The 24,016-nt window shown below is 40.2% G+C and overlaps 1 protein-coding gene across 4 annotated transcripts in view; it reads left to right on the top strand.

Moving 5' to 3' along the window:
* The window catches only part of camkmt (calmodulin-lysine N-methyltransferase), a 109,548-nt gene that overhangs the window by 63,470 nt on the left and 22,062 nt on the right, over positions 1-24,016 (top strand). For all 4 annotated transcript variants that reach the window (XM_005727309.1, XM_005727308.1, XM_005727311.2 and 1 more), the window contains exons 5-9: positions 13,513-13,573; positions 14,880-14,931; positions 17,416-17,479; positions 21,217-21,283; positions 23,871-23,945. In XM_005727309.1, the coding sequence (XP_005727366.1) occupies positions 13,513-13,573; positions 14,880-14,931; positions 17,416-17,479; positions 21,217-21,283; positions 23,871-23,945 (319 nt within the window). The remainder of the gene's footprint in view (positions 1-13,512; positions 13,574-14,879; positions 14,932-17,415; positions 17,480-21,216; positions 21,284-23,870; positions 23,946-24,016) is intronic.

The following is a 24,016-nucleotide window of genomic DNA, read 5'->3' as shown; positions in this document are numbered from 1 at the left end:
AACCGGACATGACCGCTACCCCGGGTTGAGCCCCCCAAGGAAGATGCCTTCGGGGGGGCAATTATTACATGTTGTTAATGAGTACATAATCGTGCTCACTGCAGTTCAGTTCGGTTAAGTAACTTTCCCCCTTATAGCAACACTCCACTAAAATCTGGCTGATCTGGGGGAATGAATCCATGTGCACAATGTCAATAAAATTGTGACGTTCTGCTCTTTGGTTTGTGTGATTTCACTAAAGATTGCTGTTTGATGTCTGAGTTGAAGCCAGAGAGCCAGCTTAATTGGTGTCGTAGCAGGAAATGCACAATGACACACCACTGAAGGGGATCACAGACAAAACTTTTTAATGTTTCCCGTAGTTTGGGCTTCTGACTTGACTTATTTTAGTCTCTGACCTGTTTCTTTATTGCTCTTTCTTTCCCTCTGTTCAAAAATGTACTGAAGAACAAACTAATCTGAAATTAACTGAATGAAAAAGTATCTTTTCTTAAAATCTACAACCCAATATCCAGCCAGTGATAGAAAACGAGAGAAGAAAAAATAAGTAGGAGGAAAGAGAAGAAATTGCCAAAGAGAAAAAGGCATGGAGGAGAAGAGGGCAGGGAGAAGAAAGAGGAGCAGGAGGGGCTGACATTGCTCCTGGGTTAGTGCTCCAAAACGGAGTGCTAAAATCGTTTCAGCTCAGATAAAGCTCTGGCCACTGCCAGGCCGCCCCAGGATATCTGCCCCGCTCATCTGCCTCTCCAATGAAACGCCTGCACACAGGGAGCCTTCAGGCAGCCCATCACACACACACACACATGAAAGTGCTCGCACACGCCGACACTAACTCAGTTGGAAATACACACAGGCACCGCTGTATCACACACTATGCATACACTTGCCTGCCTCTCATGGTGAGTTTGTTGCACAGCAATTTATTTCTCTTGAGAGAGAGAGAGAGAGAGAGTGTGTGACATAGAGCCCAGGGGTTCGTCTTCCTCTTATGAACCTCCCAAATTAACACTCTACCTCCATCTCACCTCCTATCAGTCAATGCTGCTCACACCCGTTTGACTCATCTGCACATTCAGTTCACAGTCACTACTTTTCTTTGCTTTTCATCTTTCTAATATTTTTTCAGTGACTGGACTGAGACTAAGAGACAGGAAGGGAGCAGAGAAGAGAGTAAAGTGGGATCAAAGTCAATAAGATTTCTGTGGATTTTGTGCTAAAGCAGTGGTAGAAATACTTGCAATTTTTTAAGTTATTAATGTCTAATAGAAAAAAGAAAACTCACAGATAATCACACTGAATAAGGGCGGTTTAGTTTGGTCAGCTTGGTGCTGGCTCGTCCTGGACTGGAAGCACCTTGGTGGGCAGTTAGTTTTTAAAGTGGCTAAAACACATACAGTTACTGTATTTTCTGTAGCACCTCCTACCCTCATCCAGACTTAAAGCACAAAATACTGCTCCTGTGTTAGTTTTTATCAACTGATACACTGATACACAGCTGTCATCTTTTTGACAGGTGAGTACAACAACCAAATATAACCAAAAAGTGTGGTAAGACTGGGCAATTAATGTAGCTTTTCAAGGAAGATGCCATACATGTGCAATTTTAGTAAGTGAGTGAAACAGATGTTTTTGGATTGTGGAAATTTGATCCAACTTTAAAAAATGTTATTTTAAAAAAGATATTACCAGGATAATCTTTAGTTGCAGCTTCACATGACTGTGGTTATTACAGGTGTTGTTTGGATAATACTTGCATATGTGATACCTGTTTTGCCACAGTAAGAGCATTCACAGTCTACTTAAGTTAAAACACAGTTAAAACAAAGCCACAGTCAATTTGACAATTTTGCCCCCCAGCATCGCTGTCATTCAGTCCTAAACAGATCTGCCTCTCCGTGTTTACCTCCTTCACCCTTCCTTTTGGTTCTTATAACCTCCCTTTTACCCTTTTATTATGTCTTCATCCATCTCCTCTCTTTTTCCTTCGGCACCTCTTCACTGAGATAGAAAATCTAGGTCTCATGTTTAAAGCATCAGTGCAGTTGTTGGGCAGACCCCTGGATATCTCCCCCCCCTTCTTCCCCTCACCCACTCCACATCTCTCTAACTCTTCCTGAATATATCTTTTTATCCTCTCTCTGAATTTTGCTGTCTTTTTGGTGTACAGCCCATGGCCTCCTCTCTCCTACGCTGATGAGCTCACAGAAGTAGAAAAAAAACCCATCCTTAAGTGCAGACATGTTTTCATCGAGAATTATACACACTCTGCTATATTCCTACTTATCTCATACTGACTTGTGGTGGAGTGGGTGTAGGAATTCAGGTTATAATTTCCTGTCTGTCTTTTTTATGTATAACTGGAAGAGAAGGTCACGTATCAAAAAAGTCTGCGGAAGAGAATATTAGTGAGTTTAGTGAGACAACCATGACAGAAAAAGTGAAATATAAAAATGTAATAGCATTTCTTCAAGTGTTATAAAAGCATTATCAGTAAGGTGTTCACTGACTGAAGCAATCTCAGCTTCAAGGTAGAAATAATAGTTGTGGCTGTGGAGCTTTTGATGGTTGACAGCAGATGAATCTCAGTTGTCAGTTGTAAAGACTTAACTAATTGATTTGTTGATCATCAGAAAATTAGTATGCAAATGAGATACTTTGCTGTATTTCTCTGCCCTGCGTCGTTGGAAACAGAATATCTTTTGGTTGGGGACTTTTGATTCATAAATTCATAAAAACTCAGTTTTCACTGTTTTCTTATATCGGCAAACAGTTGATTCTTAACGTCGCGGTTTTGTTGTCAGGTTAAGGGGCATCTCCTTGTGCACTTCTAAAGAGCTTCTAGCACTGTTGCTATTTTTAAATTGTTCTTTTACTTGGATGAGATGAATTTGCAATTCATCTGGATTTCCTCCAGATGCATACCCTTCCACTTGAATTTCAGTTTAGGGAAGTCTTGTCAGAAGAATGGATTGAGAGGGAAGATTAAAAAGGCGCATGTTGAATGTTCTTACTTGGATACCTCAGATGTTGAAGTAGAAGTCAGAACTAGTTAGAACCTGGGGGGATGTATTCACAAATGTTTAACCATGTAGATATTTAAAAAACAAAACAAAGGAACAACAAAGCAACGAGATTGCTCCTGGTTGTGTCTGTGATGTGTCTCCTTCAGGTCTGGACGTCGCCTCACTGAAGACCGGTGCCTGTGTTGTAGTTGGTGACTCTGCTCTCTTCACTAGATCTTCAGTATGAAGTCTGGTCAGGCTCAGACAAAAGCTGATGGTTGCTGTCTGCTCAAGTTTAATAATCTTATTTAAATTGCAGATCTTAATATCAATTGTTTTTTTTTAAAAACACAATGATTTTAAAAAGCTGTCCTGGAAGTGTTGCAGTGTTCTTTATCGCACTAAGATGGGAATGAAATTCAGTGTTATTGATCTTAAAATTACATTCATATAACATGCTACTCAAGTACTGAAAAAAAAAAAACAGACTAGAAAAGGACATGAGAGACACAGAAGCTAAACGGAAACTGAAAAAATGTTAGATTTTCGTTGGTTTTTGTCTTCCATCAGGACATTTGGAGGTGGAGCTGATCTGATAGGGAGAGGGAAGTTTATGTGATTTAAGGACAGTAAAATAAAGAAATACACTGATATTAATTATATCACTGTATAATTGTGGTTAGTTGGTTATCACTGCATGTTTCTTATTGAAAAGAACAAGTCTTTCGTTCTTTCTTTCTTCCCCACTTTTTTTTCTTGTCCTAATTGTTTATACATTAACATTCAAGAAAGTAGATAGCTTGGTGCAGGTGACACCCTGTAATTTGACATCCTTGCCTTTCTCCAAGGAAGAAGAGAGATGCAATCTATGGCAATCTTCACTTTGTGTGTGTGTGTGTGTGTGCCCGCGCACAGCATAATCTAGGGTTGTCACATGGCCCTATGCCACTCTCCGTATGCTAATCAATGAATGAAGCTCTGCAAAGCTCTCGTCTGCCAGCTAAACCCAACACCTCAGTGCTGATATGTCTATTAGCCACATGTCAGACCCCCTCTTTGTTTCTGTCTCCTCCTGTCTCTTGCCACATTGCATCCACTTGATTGTTCCCCCCTCACTGTAATTCTCTGCTGCTGTATCTCTCTCACTCTCCGTCTATTTCTTTTTCAGATATAGATATACTTCATTCAACTCCTCTCCTGTAAGCCCAACTTTCTCTCGGTTCCTTTGCTCACAATGCCTGCACATCACATGTAATTTCATCAAGTGCACATTCTCTTCTATTCACTGTCCACAAGAAGTGCAAGCCATGATGGGATAGGTGGTGAAGGAAGCCAGTTCACGATGTTGTTGTCAAGCTTGGTGCATTTTCTTTCACTCCAACTGTAGCACACTGTTACATTCATTCAACAATTGAATCCAAAAAGAAAACACACTACATCCAACAGCTCAGCTTGGCTTCTTGGTCCAGCTCTTTTCTCACCAAGTAGAACGATCCTCTAGAAAAGAAAGCAAAAGTTGGACTTGAAAAAGTTTTAAAGTTTAAATTCAGCACGGATGCAGAATGCAGAATGCTTCCTTGAATGGCATGAGCTTAATAAAATAAAAAATAAAAGGCCCACTGCTTTTGTGATAGTTAAAGCTATAAAGATAAGCAAGAGTACCTAAACTTTAAAAGTTGCACAGACTTAGTTTATGCAACTACTTATAGGTACACTTGTTCATCATGTGTCATTGTCTCCTGGGCTTTATAATTGAAGCTGGCAATTGCTAAAGTGCTATACTTACTATAATACAATACAATAATGAGGTAAATCTAAAATAATAATTACTTGGTTAATCTCTATGTGTCTACTGGGTTAGAAAAATATATATTACCAGTACAAAAATTATAATGAGTAACATAAACACCCATCCTTAGAGCAGACACATTACAGATACTAAGAAAAAGGTGTTTGATGTCTACATTTTTCCTGTGTGGCCTTCTCTCTAAATTGGCACTCACTCATTAAATCTTTGAGAACCCCTGCTGTACGCTGAGGCTCTGCTCTATGATATCACTCCTGCTGCAGTACTGTCCTCTGTAACCACAACCACCACCAGATGAGGTTCAAGAAAAGAATCTTTCATGTTGACACAAATACTGATAGACAGGTAGAGGAGAGATAAAATGAGATGTAGACATGCGTTTGTCTTAATGCTTTTGCAGACTTGAAGACAAACGCACGGCGGGCAGAGAACTGTGCAGGCAGTTACAGTATTGGAGCAGTTAGACAGGCAGTCAGCCCTGGCATTTTGCTGCAGATAAGTAAGCTATCAGAGGAGGGGGATAAATAGCAGAGTAAAGATTGGTACCGGCCCCCTCAGAGAGGAGCGGGGGGCCACAATGCAGGCGTGGTGGGCAGATAGCCCCCTGCTCTCATTATACTCTGCCTAATCCAAAACGATGTTTACTCAGAGAGAGAGAGGGAGAGAGAAAGAGAGAGATTGAGAGAGAGGCCACGCTTATCGAAGCTCTGCACAGTCCTTCAAGCGTGTGTGCGAGTGCATGTTTGTGTGCATGTGCTGGTGTGTCAGTGTGTGTGTGAGTGCATGCTAAAATGAGCCTTTTCCAATGGAAAAAGGGATCAGGAGTGTCTCCAAGGCGGACTCTGTTGGCTAGAATGTCGATGCTTATCACACACCGCCTGGCTCTTCTGGTGAAAGGCGAATAGGCTATCTAAACTGCCTATTCACAGCATGTGTATTTACCATACCAGAAAGGCAGAATGATCATTTTGTAATTGCTATTAATATTAACACATTGCTAATAATAGCTCAAGCCTTTATAAAGCAGTATCTAATCTAATTTGTCAGGGGATGAAGGTCTAAAGGGCATAAATCATTGTGCTTTTTTTGCTTAGTAAAATTCTAGAAAATAAAATAGTTACATCTGTTCTATTTGGTCTTTATCCCTGTTGATATGCAGCTTACTTTAAAGATTTATTGAAGACTCATAAGGTTAAAGGGTCTTCATAATGTTTTAAACTGATTGCAGTTTTCTTTTCATTACTAGGATATATGTCATATATAACTAGAATTGTACAATTGCAATGTCAACATAACCTGCTCTCTTCAGTTAGACCTTCTAGTAAGAAAAAACACATCACTAAAAACACAATAAGCAGAAGAAACCTAATACTCCATAAACTACTATTTAATCAAATAAATTCATTTGGTTTTATTTATAAACTAGCAATTCACAATAAAAGTGGTTTTGAGGCACTTTATAAAGCAAGGCTAAGATCTTACAATGTTAGATATAACCCAGTCAATAAGATACCCTGTGAGCAAGCACTTGGTATCGGTGGGGAGGAAGAACTCCCTTTTAACAGGAAGAGATCTCTATGAGAATCAGGCTGAGGGAGGTTTTGGGGGTTGAGATAGAAAGAAAAGGAGAGCATAGAGAGATTATGAGGCTAGAATGAATCAAAGTCTTGATTAACAAACTGTTTATGAGGAGTGAAAGTCTGCACACTGTGAATATAACTTTTTCTTTTTTTAAATAGCTGTCTTTTTGTCAATAGTGGATGTATGGTGGCAATATATATAAAATATACTAAAGTATATGGTAAATGGTAAATGGCCTGTATTTGTATAGCGCTTTACTAGTCCCAAAGGACCCCAAAGCGCTTTACACATCCAGTCATCCACACATTCACACAATTATAATTTAAAGAGTAATTTAATTTTTGTATGAGGTACTACTCACTACATACAATATATATGTATGTGTGTGTGTGATTTTGTTAATCCACAGCTGATAAAACGAACTAGAAGCAGGTCACCTGTGCCTCAGGGTGATGCCATGCACAGACAGAAGCACCCATACTCACAAATGCTTGCATCGTTGTGAAGAATCTTTGTTGGTCTGTTTCTGGCTTTCTTAACCATTTTACTTTCACCCTCTCTCTGATTCTCTCTTTCACCCACACAAACAGAGAGCATACATGCACACAGCTATGTGGTCTTATGAACTGTGTTTACCCTGCCTATGCTGGCTGGGGTAATCCTGGCCTTCACTAAAGTGGCCATGTGAGAGGACAGATTGTCAGTTGATCATGGCCAGCCGAGAGCCTTATCCCTTATTGGATCGGCCATGGAGGAGGCTTAGGAATTATCTGAGGCTTCGCTTAATGTGGAGACAGATCACCACCAGAGAGCCACAGAGTCTGAAGACATACTAGGCCTGAGGGGAGAGAAAGACACTGTGTGTGCGTGTGTGTGTGTGTGTGTGTGTGTGTGTGTGTGTGTGTCTGCTTGTGTGTATAAGAGAGTAACAGAGAGGTGTGTGTATCAGTATGTAGTAGTGTGTGCGTGCACAAAGCAAAATCATGGCCCACTTAACCCCCATCTTGACACCTCCACCACCCCCTGCCCAGAGTCTATTTTTTCCATCATCCATTCCTCTCTTTCTTACCTCTCTCCCTCCTATGCCCTTTCTCATTCCCATATCTCTCTTTCTCTGTGTTGCACTTCTCCGCCTCTTCATCACTTCTTCATTTTCCTTACTTATGTCGCGTTCTGTCATTACTCAACAGATGCTTTATGACCTGACTTTCTAACCCCATACCCATCACTTCTTCATATTTCTTCCTACCCAGTTCATGTCACTGCTCTTTTACACTCCTCATTTTCCCAACACATCCCTCTCAACTCCATTCATCATCTTCTTCTTATGCATCCTCCTATTTTCCCTTTATTTCATCTTTTACTCATGCTATCCTCTTGATAGTCCTATACAGGAGTATTCTGTCCTCAGCAGGAAACCTGGCAGTGGCAGATGAAAGAAATGTGAAAACAAACATTTTATTTCCTTGAGTGAAAGGAAAGCGAGCTAAATTTCTGCTTGTTAAGGAAAACTGTTTACCAGTCCCTCATATCTCATCACACTCCAGTGTTGCAAAGACAAATATACAGCCCCTTGCACACACACCAGTATATGATTAGGTTGGTTGTCTTATAACTAAACTGACCTTTATCATGCTACAAGAAGAGATGACTGAAAACCCAACTAACTGCAAAGAGCTTGACTTGAATGAATGAACTTGAGTGAATGTTTACACAGTCTGAAAAGCAGCAGTTTAGATTGTTTTCAGCACCAGCTAACTTAAGCAGATCTTGTTATCTTTCAAATGAAAGTGTTCCGGCAGTGTTTAATTAATTCTTGGTATTGAGAACAGAGTAAAAGCCTCGTCTCAAGTACTGTTAGCTTATCTTGGCTTAGTTAGATGATAATACCTGGATCCCCTTTGAGATACTTGAAATAACCCTTTAGCTAAGTTTCCTGGCCTCAAAATACCTCAAGAAGATGCAGAGGACACAGGCAGGGAAAGGGTACCTGGGTTACCAGGTTACCTTTCCTAGACTGCTGCCACCTGGAAAGGCAGCACCAAGAAAACAGCAGGATAGATGGATAATTCTATCCCTGTGCGTGTGATTACTGACTGAAGCCAGATTAGCGCTGCTGTAAGTTGTGTAGTAACTGGGGTCAGTTAGTGGTCACCAGAATGAAAACAAATGAAGACAGTGCTGATATACATTAGATTCAGTGCATTGTAGAAACTAACATTTCAGCAGGACCTTCACCTCATGGAATATTAACATGGTAAATATTTTATTTTATAAAGGGTCCATAGGGTTATGTTTGCAATCGAGCATGTCTTTGGCCAACGTTTTAAGAAAAGTTAAAAACTACAAAAATGTTTTTATCCAACGCATTTTTGCATGTTATGTTTTCTTCGTTGAAAATATGTATTTCTGGCTTTGGTGGTGTACATTTGGTGGCTATATAATTACATTATAAATGTAATCTTAAACAAACTGCTGTGTTCTGGGATGCAGGACTGTGCAAAAGTCATGAACCCCCATTTCTATTTTTCTAGGAAAATCGGAAATTGTTCCAGTAATTTGAACATGTTTCCATTGAAACATGTTCAAAAATATATAGAAATGCAGTATATAGAGTTCTTGCAGTTCTAATGAGCTTGAAAGGCAATTTTTGTTATAATAACCCATATTCTTCAAAACAGCTGGCAAAATTTCTTGTGATTTCTTTAAGAAGTCACCAGGAATACTCCTCTGTGCTTCGTGAATGACATTTAAAGCTCTTCTTTGGATGTTGGCTTCCTTTTGTTCTGTTTTATATCAAGATATCAATAATGTTGAGGTCTAGGCTCTGGGAGGCTAAATCATGACTGATAGTGTTGCATTGTATGTTTTTACTGTACCGGCAGAGTGTTTGTGATCGCTGCCATGCTGAAAAATGAAGCTATTGTCAATCAGATACTTTCCAGATGGGGTTGCATGATGGATCGAAATCTAAATGTACTTTCCTGTATTCATAGTTCCACTAATATTGACAAGATCCCCAACACCACTGGCTGAATTGCCAGAAAGCCCCAAACCATGACAAAGCCTCCACTGTGTTTTGTACATGGCTGTAGACACTGGTTGTACCGCTCTCCCAACATCGGCCATACATTTGGAACATGATTTGAACCAAAGATTTCATACTTGGATTCATCACTCCACACAACATGTTCCCACTGTTTTCCAACCCAGTTCTCATTTCATTCCTTAAGAATTCCTTAAGCTAATTGACAGCCTCACTTACTCTGGTGAACAATAGATCAACTGAAGGCTTAGAAACATTTCTCAAGTTTTGCTTTGCTGGATTCTTTCCAATTTCAGAGACCTAACTTTCAAATATCGTTCATCTGCTATAGATAGTTTTTCAGGGTTGTCGCTTCTGCTTTTGTCCTCCTTTGTTCAATTTCCTTAGTTTTTTTTTTAAGGACATGCTGTGCACCAAGCGGAGATAGCAGAGATATTCTAGCTAATAACTCTTTGGCAATCTCCTTATTGGTGCAGAAATGCTCATTTATGCCTGTCAAACAACATTTTTCATAGATTCAACTAAAGAAATGGGAACATTCCTGTTCCATTTGCCTCTCATAAAAACCGACTACTATTAACATAGAGCTTAAAGATCCAACTGAATTAAGAATTGTTTTTGTCTTTTATGTATAGACACAGTGTTGGGTCATCCAATGAGTTATGTGTCTTTATTATGCTTGAACGATTGATAGGTCAGTGTTAAGTAGCTTAACAAACAAAAACGAGCAACTGTATGGAGAACAACAAGAAAAATAAAAGAAATTCAGCAGGAACACTTCAATGATATATAGAAGTAAAATTGGAAATTCCCCTCTGCAAATTTCATATATGCACAGAGTTTTTAGATGAGAAAAATGCTTTATATTAACCTGAGTGACCACATGACATCTTACAGAGTTAACAATGATCGTGCCAAACACACAGTCCCATAGCCACACGTATGGTTTTCAGGATAATAGTAGTGACAAGGTTTAGTTCCTGGGACTGATAAATATATTAGACACACACACACACACACACACACACACACACACACACACACACACACACACACACACACCTGGACTGCTTTCTTACTTCATCTAGTAATTGAAGGTGGGAAATAATTTCATTATCCTGAGTAGGAAGAGTAATCTGTTCTCTGCTCTTGATCCCTTCATTTCCTACAGTGCACCTCGACCTAGGAGGCACACACACAAAAACAGATGCCACATACTTATCACACATGCAAGCACACATAGTTCTTATCACCTTGGGCTATTAATGTTATTGGAGTTAAGGATTAACCATCAGAGTCACATATTGCTTTACAAAGCTGTATTACCCAGTGGTGTCTTACTCTCACAAACATGTGTGCGCACTTTTGCAGTACATATGCACATAACCTTCTATGAATAGACTTTGTTGTGTGAGGGAGTGTGGGCAACAGTTACAGGACTGGCTCAATAAAAGTGATGAAAGTGGGGATTTTACATTATTGTGATTGAACTGAACTCTTAGATACTCTGTTAACTGGTGTTATTTTCTATATAGCAAAGTGACACATAGTCTTTTACGGTGGAAAGATTTGTCATGATTTGTGTACATGATCAGAAGCCAGCAGCTGATGAAAGTGTGAAGAGCCTAATTTTTAGTTCTGCTTTTAGTAGCACATACCCACTTTAATGTTACATTACCACCCTCTACTGTTCATCTGCTCAAGATGTTCTGGTTGACCCTTTATGTCAAGTGTCATCTGTTGACATAGAGGGAAGGGGCTAAACTGTTATTTGACGGGGCTAAGGTCTGGGTTCTCATGCTATAAAATATAATGTGAGCATACAATCAGAAAGAAAAGGATCAAATTTGAAGCGAGAACTGCAATGCTTCTGAAGACAGACAATATCCAGTATAATGTGTATATATATTTTACAGTGTGTTATTTTAACCAAATTCCTTGCAAAGATAAACCCACAATGAGCTTCATCGTTGCTCTAGCTGACCCTTTTCTTTATTGGCACAGCCTGGAGCTGCAGTTTATGTCACATACAATGTCCTCATGCTGAAAACACTCACAATATGGTACAAAATTGTTTATCGTATGAAAAACTGTGAGCTGTGGAACCGGCTCCCAGTTTGGATTCAGGAGATAGACAATCTCTCTGCTTTTAAGATTAGGCTTAAAACTGCTTTTTGATAAAGCAAATAATTGGGGCTGGATCAGCTGACTCTGAATCCTTCCTTAGTTATGCTGCAATAGGCCCAGGCTGCTGGGGTCTTCCCATAAAGCACTCTTCACGCACCTTTTATCAACACCACTCTGCATTAGTTATTATTAATCTCTGACTCTCTTCCACAGTGTGTGTTTTGCCCTGTCTTCCTCCCACCGGTCACAACAGATGATTGCCCCTTCTTGATCCTGGTTATTCTGGAGGTTTCTTCCTGTTAAAAGGGAGTTTTTTCTTCCCACGGTCACCACGTTCTCGCTCACAAGGGGTTGTCTGATTGTTGCAAACCCTATATAGACCCTTGAGGTGACTGTTGTTGTGATTTGATGCTATATAAGTAAAATAGAATTGAACTGAACTGAAAATTTTATCATACATTTTTTTTCCACTACTGTTTGAGTAAACCTACTCAGCTTCTTGAGTAAATTATTTGTTATCTAAATTAATGATGGCTAACACAATTTTAACTTTTAAGAGTAAAACTAGATTAATAATAAGAAAATGTCACATAACAGTTACTTGCATGACGAGCTCCAGCATTGCTCTACCTTTGTGCCACTGACCAGCGTGTTGCCTGACAGCATAAAGTTTTCCATACTGTGTGGCCAGCTCCTGAGTAAAGGGGAGTAACAGATGAAATTTAAAATGTCACCGTATTTCAGCCTTGAATGTCTTGACACTTTCTAGAAGTGTAGCTACTCTGGCTGTCATTGTATTTTTATGTGTGTGTGTGTGTGAGAGATGTAGAAAGCGTGTTTTTTTTCCCCTTTTTTTAATGGGGGAAAGGAATATTTGGACGTTTTATCAATAGGCATTATTAAATCCTGCTTGCTTGAGCTAATCTTGGCAGACCGGAGCGAGAGGAAAGAGAGAGAGTTAGAGCGAGAGCGGGTGAGAGAGGTAGCTATAGAGAGGGAGAGCGAGAGAGCAGTGATGTCTACCCCATGAGGTGAACAGAGACCGCCTGTAAGCCGCTTATTATATCGACTACCACCTTTTCTCTCTCCTCCTCCTCCGTTCCTCCCCTCCCCAGTTTTCTCTCGTTACCTCGCTCATTTTCTATCTCTGTATCCCTCGCTTGCTTGCTTTCTGAAACTCATTCTATATCCCCTCATTCTCTATTTTAAACAACTCCCTCATACAAACCTGCGCACGCAAACACACAAGCACACGCTCATACACACAAATTCACATGTGCCCACAAATACACACAGACAGCACCAAGGCGAACCTTCTTGTTCAAAGGCAGAAGCAAAAAGCTGAAGTTTTATTCAAATGAATGTTTACTTCTTCTACTGCCAAGATGTGTGTATTTGTCACCGGGTATATATGTGTATGCTGAGAGAGAGGGGGAACGGTACAGAGGATGCAAGTGTGCACGTTTTAGTGTGCGTTACATGCACGGCAGAAGAAGAAGGGCTGACAGTAGGTGATAAGCCAGACAGGCCTGCACGCTGTGATTATCACCCACTGGACCCCCTGTCACATACACATACGCGCACATTCAGGCACACACACTTGCATACACAGTGCCCAATGAGAGAGAGTGTGTGGCAAGGATTTAGGATAGGACAGACGTGGAGACAGACAAACAGACAGAGAAGCCTTGGATCACAGGCAAGGTGGAAAGCACAAGAGAAGCAAATGAACAGAGACTGGAGAAAAAAAAACAATGCATCCAATTATGTTTCACTGAACACTCATTGTTTTTTTGGGTTTTATGTATCAATATTCATTTCTTTTAATGTTTTGGTAAAGATATCAAAGCGTTTTATCACTGTAGATATGCAAGATAGACGTTTGTAACATGTAACACCAGTCAGGCGTTGTAAATAACATGCTCTGTCTTGGTCTCTCTCTGATATAGGTGTGTGGCCATCTGAAGAGGTGATGGCGCATTACTGTCTGCAGAAACGTCACATGTTCAAGTGAGTTTTTCCTCTCTTTAGATCTACTCACTTCATCGACAAACAACTCATCTGTTTCCCCAAATGCACAAAAGCTAACAGCAGTTATAAGTTCTGTAGTATGACATCAGTAAAATATTTACAACTTAAATGTTCATTTTTATTTTATTGTAAAGAAGTGAGGTATTCAGAAAGATCTTCTGCAGCATATATAACTCCCTACTTTCAACCATATTTTTCTACATGAACACCCCACTTATGACAGGAAGCTGTTTTATGATAATGAAACAAAAAGAGCACCGTAATTCTTTCTCTGAAACATTTTGGAAAGCAATACTTTCTTTTTTGCACTGACAGATTGTTAAGCTACAATAGAGAAATAATAGAAATCTGACTTTAAAATGTGTCTACTCTTCAGTAAAATTAAGGAGAAAATTGAAATTACAAATCACTTCCAGGAAGGTGGAGGAAAGTAAAGTAGAAGTGGGAAGGGTAACACATTTAATACACCAGAATATTTCTGTTGTTCTACTTTGAGATTTAAGTAATATTTTAATTGACCTTTTAACAGTGCAGAGTTTTACAAGTTCATAAATTTAATTGGCAGAAAATCAGTCTGAAACACGGGCTTTCTGAAAGTCACTCAAACTTACACCTGCAGTAAATGCTTGGACCTTTCTGTGCAAATCTGTTGTTCTGTGCTGCTCTTTCCCCTGCTCTTGTCTGCTGAGCATCGGCCTGCCCTGTGGCACAGGGCTGAAAAGCACCCAGGCACTTTTGATTTCCACTCAAGGTGGAACGTCACCCTTTGATTTCCTGTTTTAACATTCAAGAGGCGGGAGGCAAGGAAGAGAGGGGTATTGATCAGAGCAGCGAAGTGAAGGTCAGCAAGCGAGGGAGGGAGGCAGGGAGGGATGAAAGAGGACAGTGGTTGAGATGGAGGGGAAGGGAGATGAAAGGAGGAAGAGGATGGAAAGAGGGGTTGAGTGAGCATCCGAGCTACAGGACTCTGGGTGTCTGGTGTGGATGTGTGTGTGTGTATTCCTCAGATTTCCCGCTGATTGAGCTTGTGCTTCTCAGTGTTCAATATTCAGCTTTCAGGTTGATGGTTGAATTGATATTTCTTACCCTGCTGTGTTTCCCGTGTGTGTGTGTTCTAGTGTTTGTATGATAGTATGCGTGTGTGCGCGAGTGTGTATCTACATCTGTGTGCATCTACTGTACAGTATGAACTCAAGTGTGTGTTTTAGTACTAAACTGCTGGTTTGGCTCAGCAAAGTGAATCTCACTCCAACTCGTCTCTCTCTTTTTTTCATCTGTCTCTCAGGGGTGCAGTGTGTGAGTTAGGAGGAGGTATGACTTGCCTTGGTGGGCTCATGGTAAGTGAGAATACACACAGATATTTCTATGAGAGAAATAGCTTGGCTTGCCTAATGAAACCAACCCTCACCGATCAATACACACACAGCATGTGCACGGAGTATCCATACCTATTCAGACACTATCATTTACTGCTTGTGGGCATCTGTCTGTGTTTGTATATCTGTGTGTACCTTTACAGGTATATGCATACAAACTCTCTACTTAGATGATGTTAATTAAGTTAAGCACTACTGTTCAGAGTTAATAAAACAGCTTCTGCTTTTGTTTAGCGCCCAACTGCCTGAACATCTCCACAGTATGTCCACACTGTCATTTAGGAGGACTCAGCAGTTAGAAAAATTTATAAATTTCATTCAAAATGTTATTCAGTACCAGACTATAGAGGTATTTTGCATTTCATGTGAAGTTTGCATGTCCTTCCTGTGCTCGTTCAGGGTTTCTCCCACAGTCGAAAACATGCTAGACTGATGCAGTTTGCCCAGCACCCTAAAAAAAGAAATTCCAAATCTTACATATTTATTTTAAAAAAATAAACCCACTGCAACTGAAAATGCATTTATGTAGCTCAACTAACATAGTTTATGTTACATGGAGAATTGTGAAGTTTATGAATTTGACAAAGACAATGTGAACGTTGTGAAAACATTATGATAACTGGATAATTTCAGCATGATATATACAATTTCATTTTGCATGTCAGAAAAAATATTCATTCCAACTGCAACTCAGGTATTTACAAACACTCACACACACACACACACGCACGCACACACACACACACACTGCAGGTGTGCTGCAGTCTGTCAGCCATAGGGTTTATTAGCCAGGGCCTTAAGGGCTTCTCCACATAGCAGGCGTCAGCGTCCCATCGATCTGTTAGGTGCCATTCTATGTGTGCGTGTGTGTGTGTGTTTGAAAGCTGGGTTTTATCTCTTGGCAGTCAATACACCATGTTTTGACATTGGTGGCTTGAGATGGAATCCTTCCTTCACACCTCTTCTTCTCCTCTTCCCTCTTTCATCCGTCACTGACACCACATTCACCACATGTTGTCCATGTGAGCACTGATTTTTTTTCCCCCTCCTTTGTTTTCAGTTTACTTTCTTTATAATTATTTTGCTCTAGATTAAAATGCCAAAAATGCCAAAAGCAACAGTATGTTTACATATACAACAGGAGAAACGTACATCTTATAAACCACAGGTTTACAATATTTGGTTTATGAGAAAAACGTATGAATACTGTATTTTACTAATTAGATGCACTTCATTTAGTACATAAAACAAAGTAAACTCTTTTTTTTTTACTGTTAAAATGTGCAAGATTTTTGACTGGATGTCAGGTTAATTGGTGGGTAACAGCCTTTGTTTAGCTGAAGATCCTTGTTATTATGCTACAGGATACCTTCACTTCACATGTTCAGCACACTGGATGGCAGAATATATTCCTCCAAAAGCAGTACATACCTTTCATGTGTGGTACGGTGGTGACAGCGGGTGGTAGGATGCTGCTCATGGACTGTCAGGTTGGGTTCTGTCTTTCAGTTCAATGCACTAGTTGAGCCTGAGGTGCCATCCTCTGTCTGAGCAGATGGTGGGACACACAGCACGCTGTGACCCTCTCACACAACCTTCAGGGTCAACATGTGTCGTGTGTTCTGTTTCAGAAAATCTTTGGTCTACTACATCATACAGCTTCTTTTTGCCATTTCAATCTTAGGATTTATTTGCATACCACCACAATAACTACTTGCAGTTACACTCACCTGTGTGTATATGCACATACACACTCCTTAACAGAAATAGACAGCCTGACACACACCCACCGATATAATAAAAGCATTTGCAATGAAAAGAGAATGTGAAAGATGAGGTTATAGTAAAGCACACACCTCACTATCTATATCTCCCTCACGCAGAGACACGCGACGCGACGCAGCGCAAAAGCTTTCTTTTCATTCTCTCGTCTCCCTCCATCTCTTTTCTCTTCGCCTCTCGCAGTCTACACTGCAAAGTTATGTGAAGGGCATCAGGCAGGCCTGGCGAGCCGAGTGCAGAGTGACAGCGGCAAACGGAGTGATGGCTCGGCCTGATAAACACCCAGCGTCAAATGAAAAGGCTCTGCGCTTGCCATCATCCCCTGTCACAATGCAATTACTGAACAGAGTGATAGCAAGATAGCAGCCCCCACCGCTAGCCACAATGATAAAAGTATTGACTGATTTGATTGAATGATTAAAATAATGCAGACATAAAAATGGGGTGAAGATAGAGAGTGAAATGGCAGCGAGGAGAGGGAGCAATGGAGAGAAAGGGCGGGGAGGGCTGGGCTGCAAGAGTGAAGCTTTGTAGATATGGTTATGTCATTATTGTGTGTCTGTGTGTTCAGATGTTTGCGACATCTAAGAGTGCTTTTGGTTTTGTTCTTTTGTTCCATGTTGTTTCATTTCTCTGTCTCTTCCCTATCTCTCTGTTTCTCAGGTTGCCATTTGTGCTGACGTGACGGAAGTCCTGCTATCAGATGGGAATGAGAAGTCCATTCAGAGTATCCTTACATCGTCCTCCCCTCGCCTTCTCTTAACGTCTATCTCTTCATCTCGGCCTCGTTCCTCTACCTCATATTTATTTATCTGCAATCATACTTCTGTGAATTCTTTTTTTATTTTCCTGATGGGTTTTAAGTACACAGTTTCCCTTCCCATTCCCATTTATTGATGTAATGTGATAAATCTACATGATATGCTGTAGATTACATGATATGGGAGACTTTCATATATTTAAAACATCAATTCTCGGACAATTTGACAATTGTGTAATTAAAAAAACAAATCCACAGATTGAAAAATTCTGTAAGCAAAACAGAAATGCTTCTGTATTTAAGGCAGTATAGTCAACAATTCTAAAACAGCTTCCACAATGATTGGTGCACCTACTAAACTAGCAGCTACGTGTATATATACGCCAATTACATAACTGCAGTCAATTAAATACAGATATCCTAATCACAAAGTTTCTGCTTAAACCACTGCACCAGTTGTTACTGACAATTAAAAGCTGAAAACATTCTAATTAGCATGCTGCAATCTAAGCTGTCATTAATGCTAATGAAATATTCTAGTATTTTATTTTCTTCCATGCTGTGTGATCAAGACTTTTTCACTGGCACTGCTATAGCTACGAAGTGACTTTTTCGAGCGAGCGTGTCGTATCCTTCATGTTCCAGCCTTGAAATCAAAGATTGGATTGTAGTGTGGAAGAATAGCCATCTACCTCTTTTATCTTTAGGCAAACGCAGCAGATGGGGCACCCACAGTGACAAATACCCAGCACTACTGCTCAAAATGGCATCTACCAATCCTAACTGCCTACAATACCAAGTTAAGAGCACAGTAATTGCCATCCTGTCAGAATTTGTTTAAGACTTCATCTAATGCTAAGGCTAGGGTTAGGGCTTGATGAGCATTTTAGAAGCAAGAACAATCAAGGTTTGTTAAAAATGTTTTTTTTTGTGTGCGTGTGTGTGTTTGGTTAAGATTTAGGCCTATAATTAAGTTTTTAGGACAAATCTTTAGGTGAGTTTTTTGGCAACATTTGTTCACTGAGTGGGTTATTGATCAACTCTGTCAGTTTGCAAACCGTCTTGCTCTTCTTTTCTACTCTATATTTACACTTCTCCCTGTCTAATCTCCTTTGTAGCCCCTTGTTTTGCCTCTTTTCTTCCATCTCCTTTCATCATTCCTGTCATTTTTCTCCCATCCTCTCAGATCTTGCTTTATTCGCCGAGCAACTACACAGACAAAAAGAAGCTCTGACTCGCTGCAGTTGTTTCACAAAAGCAGGAAATATAAATACACATTTCTTCCCCATTGACCGATATGGCCATATTTAGCTCTGCTTACAATATCTCTGTCCCAGCCAGCTACAATGCTCCGTTAGTGATCACAATAAGACCAAACAATAACATTTTGGAGCCTGTAAAGCACACGCACACACACACATACACACACTTGGGCACACAAACAATGCACCATTGACCGGCAGCTTTGTTTCACAGAACAAACACATAGAGAGAATTGTAAGTGAAATCATACCGAGAATGGATCGAACATACACTGAAAGAGAAAGGGGGGTTGAGAAAAATACATAATTTGTTCTGGGCTCAGCCAAATTGGCCCATTCACATACCGCAGGCACTGTGTGGTATTTCCTCTTGTAAAGGAAGCTGTTGGTCTTAGCCTTGTGCTAATGGCTACTGTTTATCTCACATGGCATTATTGTGCCGCTAGTGTTAGAATAGAAAACGATAAGGAATTGTGATAGGGTTCAGTTTTATGCAGTGAAATAGATGAGAAGATATGCAAGAACGAAATGTGAACTGATGACATTTAGATATATCTTGAGAATAGATTTTCCGTTTTTTCTTAGAAGTTGTTGACCTCATTTATAGTGCAGAAAGATACACAAATACACACCGACTATAGAGTGGAGAGCCTCTGTTGCTCTGACCTTGAATACTCATGCTGAAAATCAATGGAAATGTTCCATTAAGAATGATTGATGCATGTCATTGGCTGCTGCTTGTCTGCTTCTAGTGATGGGAGCAAATATTCTTCCACTTTAATGTTCAATAATACTCAAATCTCGCTCTTCAACTTTTTCCTTTTTATGTGTGTGTGTGTGTGTGTGTGTGCGTGCGTGCGTGCATGTGCTTTCAACTGGCGTGTGTGTGTGTGCTGACCTCTCCTCTTGTGGTGTGCTGGTGATGAGATTACAGTAAGCTGCTCTCCTCTTTGCCCTTTCATCCCTATGCATAGCACACTCATGCACAGGTGTCCAGTATGTGTGTTTCGTGTTCATGCTAACCTACATATTATTGTGAATCCGTGTCCAGGAGAGGTCTTTGATTTTGAATTGACTCTCCAGCTATCAATCCGTGCATCAGCTTCTCATCCATCCCTGCTCTCTCTCTGTCTTTCTCTCTCTTCCTCGCTCGGTGCTCTCTGTCTTTGTCGATTGGATTTGTCTCAAGTCTTTGCAGGCTTTAAAGACAAGGAAATCCTAATTGAATTGCTTTGCAACTCCACAAGCCAGTGTATTAATAGACAACTTGACATCAATCACCCAGCCTTTGTGTGTCTTGGTGCGTGTGTGTGTGTGCATGCATATGAGAAGGACAGTGTGAGTTTTGTATCTGTGGTTAAAAGCCTTCCCATTGATCCAGCTAGAGGCTGCTGTGATCTGCTTCCGTAGACTGGCTCTCTTTCCCTGGAGATGATCTCTGCTCACTGAAGCTTTCTCCATGTAGATGCCTACCATATGTGGTTTTACCTAAAAAGGGTCTTAGAGTTTATCATTCCTGATGCACCTCTTTGGCTTTTGGCTTTGTACATTTCCAAAAACCTTAATATCTTTAAGTGGATCGTCACCAGTAGTTTAAATCTTTGAATTTTGCATTTTTAACAGACTTCCCACGTTTGCATTTTAAAAAAGAGTTTATAAAGTTCTAATGAACTTAAAAGTCAGTATTTGGTATGACAACTTTTATTCTTCAACACACCTCCAACTTTCTTAGAAAATCTCTTTTCTAATTTCTTTGGTTTTTAGGAAAAGTTCTCCAGGTCTCTTGTAGGACATTCAAAGCTCTTCTTTGTATGTTTGCTGCATTTTTTCCACTCTGTCCAGCCAATGACAAGCCTAAAGATAGAACTTAAAGTTGGTTCTATGCTAAGTTATCTATTATGTGTAGGCACAACATGGGTTTATGCTTTGAGTTAGGTGCCTTTTTTGCTTGAATGATTCATAGGTCAGTGTTAAAATGGCTTAACAATCAAAGTCACACACACAAATAAAGGACCTTCAGAAAGCCTGGAGAACTACTACTCAAGACCACCACAAAACTACAAGAAGGTTTGGCTCCTTGGAAGCAAAATACATAGAATTGAAGTCTGACTTGAAACTTCTATTTCTAAAAAAATATATTCTGATAAAAGTATTAAATAAAATCCAACAGAAGTTTTTACACCAGAAATTTCTATCGAAAAACTGCACTGTACACTATCTTGAACAATTAATTTCATGGATACAAATATTTCAGTTCTGCTCATGTTTCAATATGTATTTATGTCCTAATTGCAGTGATTTAGCACACACCCTTTGACTTTTTCCTTTCTCTCTGATCTACTCTTAGCATCTTTCTTTTATTTATTTTAGTTTTTTTATTGAATTGTATGTATAGAGATTGAATCTTGTATGCTTCATCAATCCTTGACTGTGGCACGCCAGATGTTCGAGGGCTGATTGAGAAAAACAGGCAAGCTGGAAAGTTTGGCTCAACATATGTATCTTCCAGGTAAGACCTTTTTTTTTACTTGCCTTGGCACTTTAATGCCATTTTATTGTGTGAATCTCAGAATTTTATCTTCAATAAATATGCCACTTAAAAAAATGTTTATATGAAATGGTTAGTTACATACTGTAATACCTGTTTTTTAAGTGCAAAATATGTATATGCACACGCTTGTGGGATCATCAAAGAAAAAGACCCTCTTTGATAGGGGTTTCTCATCCGGAAACCAATGAGATAACTTTCCATTGCACACGCGCACACACACACACAGACTCACACCTCATATGCAAGGACGGGCTAAAACGTAGTTAATTGTTGTCCCTGCCTTAAAAAGGCTTTTTTTCCATTGACTGACGATTTTGGTCCCCTACCTCTTCTCTCTCTTTCGCTGTCTCGCGTTTCTGCGCATATTTACATGAGTGGAAGATGGAGTGAAAAAGTAAACGTATAATTAGGCTACATTACTTTGATTGTTTTCTTTTCAGATTATGCCTGCTGTCATCTCTGCGCTGCAAGAGAGGGCGAAGGGCACGATGCGATTGTACAAGGGGATGGATGGGGAGGGGCATGTCGTGTGATGGTGTGCGCACATTCACGCATATGTGTGCGCGTGTGTTGGGACCGCCTGCTGTGATTCGAGATTGTGTTTCTAGCGGGGCCTAATGTTTTGTTTACTGAGTGTTAATAATGCCTAATTAATAATCCCCCAATCTGCCTGACAGTGTGAATAAGAGGAAGGGAAAATGGTGTGGAAGAAGAGATGGAGAGAAAAACGGAGCTCCTCTAACGGTACACGGTATCAGCACAGTCTTTATACAATCTCAAAGGCAAACTGGAGCATGAAAGAAATGGCATATCGAACTCTGGTAACCGACAACAAAAACTTAAACATCAATGCAGTTAGGCTCATAGCAGTGGCCAGTAATTGAGAAAGTAATTATTGAAATGCAGAGTCAGATATCACAGCCTGATGACTGAGGCTGGAAACCCGGCAAACCAGAGACCACAGAACCCTCAACCTGCATAAACAGCAAGAGTTTGACTCTATTAAAACATGAAAAACGTGATATTTATGTTAGGGCGATCGTGGCTCAAGAGTTGGCAGTTCGTCTTGTAACTGGAAGGTTGCCGGTTTGAGCCCCGGCTTGGACAGTCTCGGTCGTTGTGTCCTTGGGCAAGACACTTCACCAGTTGCCTACTGGTGGTGGTCAGAGGGGCCGATGGCGCGATATGGCAGCCTCGCTTCTGTCAGTCTGCCCCAGGGCAGCTGTGGCTACAACTGTAGTTGCCTCCACCAGTGTGTGAATGTGAGAGTGAATGAATGGTGGAATTGTACAGCGCTTTGAGGGCCCCGAAAAGCGCTATATAAATTATTATTATTATTAAAATCTATCAGTGCCATAAACACACAGATATACGTTAATATCTGTCACTATCAACCAATGGCATCATCTACTGGTTTTGCCTTGAAACTGAGCTGGAGCCTAGAGAAGTTTTAGTCCAAATTCTTCAAAATATCAGAAGTGGCTGGAGTGGGGGGCATTACACTTGAAATCTGATTTGAGAACATGTTTAATGTGTATGGCAACATTAATATGTAAAGTACTGGACAAGGTTCCTCATTAATACCAAAAATTAATTTGAAAAAGTACATACAAATTGGGACTAGATAAGCAATTATCAGTGAAAGATCTATCTTAATCCCTTGCAGATGTATGAGTCCAGCTAAATCAAGACGACGACATAATTAATGACCGGTGATTGTGGTGCCACAATCCCTGAATCCCAACAAACCAAAGTTCACAAAGAAACAGGATGACCTTCCTGGCTTGACCATCAGAACACTGACTACAGGCAGTGATTTTAGCTAAAGACGTCACAAGAATTGTGGATGAAAATTACTGACATTTTATTCCAGGTTAGAAGCTGATACCTTTTTATTAGTAACCCTCAATTGTATAGCACTTAAGGTACTGTTGTTCTAGTTTCGAACTGTGATGATTACTTTTTGAGGAGAACCTGCAGATGAATACATTAAATTACTACATACTGCATAGAGCCATGGGGGTATAAGCTCTCCCCGTTTCAAACAACAGCTCATCCTACCGTATGTATCTTCAAATGTATAGTGTTTTTTTTCTAGTGTGAATAGGGTTGAGTAGCATACGTTGTGTAAGGTGAAAACCATTTGGTGTCACTGCACTTTGTCAGTCATCGTATCTATCGAGCAAGAAAGAGGAGAGTGTGGATGTTGACTGGAAAACTCTATAGAGGTGGCCTTTAAGGGTGCATGTGTGTGTTCACATGGTATAAATGTCAAGTGTCATGTCAGAAGTCACCTCTCTTTACCTCACAGGTGACATGTCTTCCCTTCCTGATGCTTTCTCCAGGTCTCCTCTGAAGCAGAAAAACAGTGGGGGTCAGTAAGAGACCTGTCAGAGAGCAAGAAGCTCTAAAGGGAGCAGTGAGGGAAGAAAAAGGAAAAAAAAGAGGCTTTTGCTTGGTGTAGTGTTTTATCAGTACTGGTTGTCTTCTGTCACCTTCCCTTCAGATACTCAACTTTAGTCTCTCTTTTATGTGTGTGTTACAGGGTAGTAAGGTGGGACTGTGAGATGGATATTTCTGCACTGGAGGGTCACTTTGATTTCATCATGTGTGCAGACTGGTAGGTATACACACACACACACACACACACACACACACACACACACACACACACACACACACACACACACA

Source organism: Pundamilia nyererei, unplaced genomic scaffold, assembly GCF_000239375.1.
Source record: "Pundamilia nyererei isolate P.nyererei 1_Seehausen unplaced genomic scaffold, PunNye1.0 scaffold00024, whole genome shotgun sequence".
Taxonomy (NCBI): Eukaryota; Metazoa; Chordata; class Actinopteri; order Cichliformes; family Cichlidae; genus Pundamilia; species Pundamilia nyererei.
This window is presented reverse-complemented; position numbering and strand designations above follow the sequence as displayed.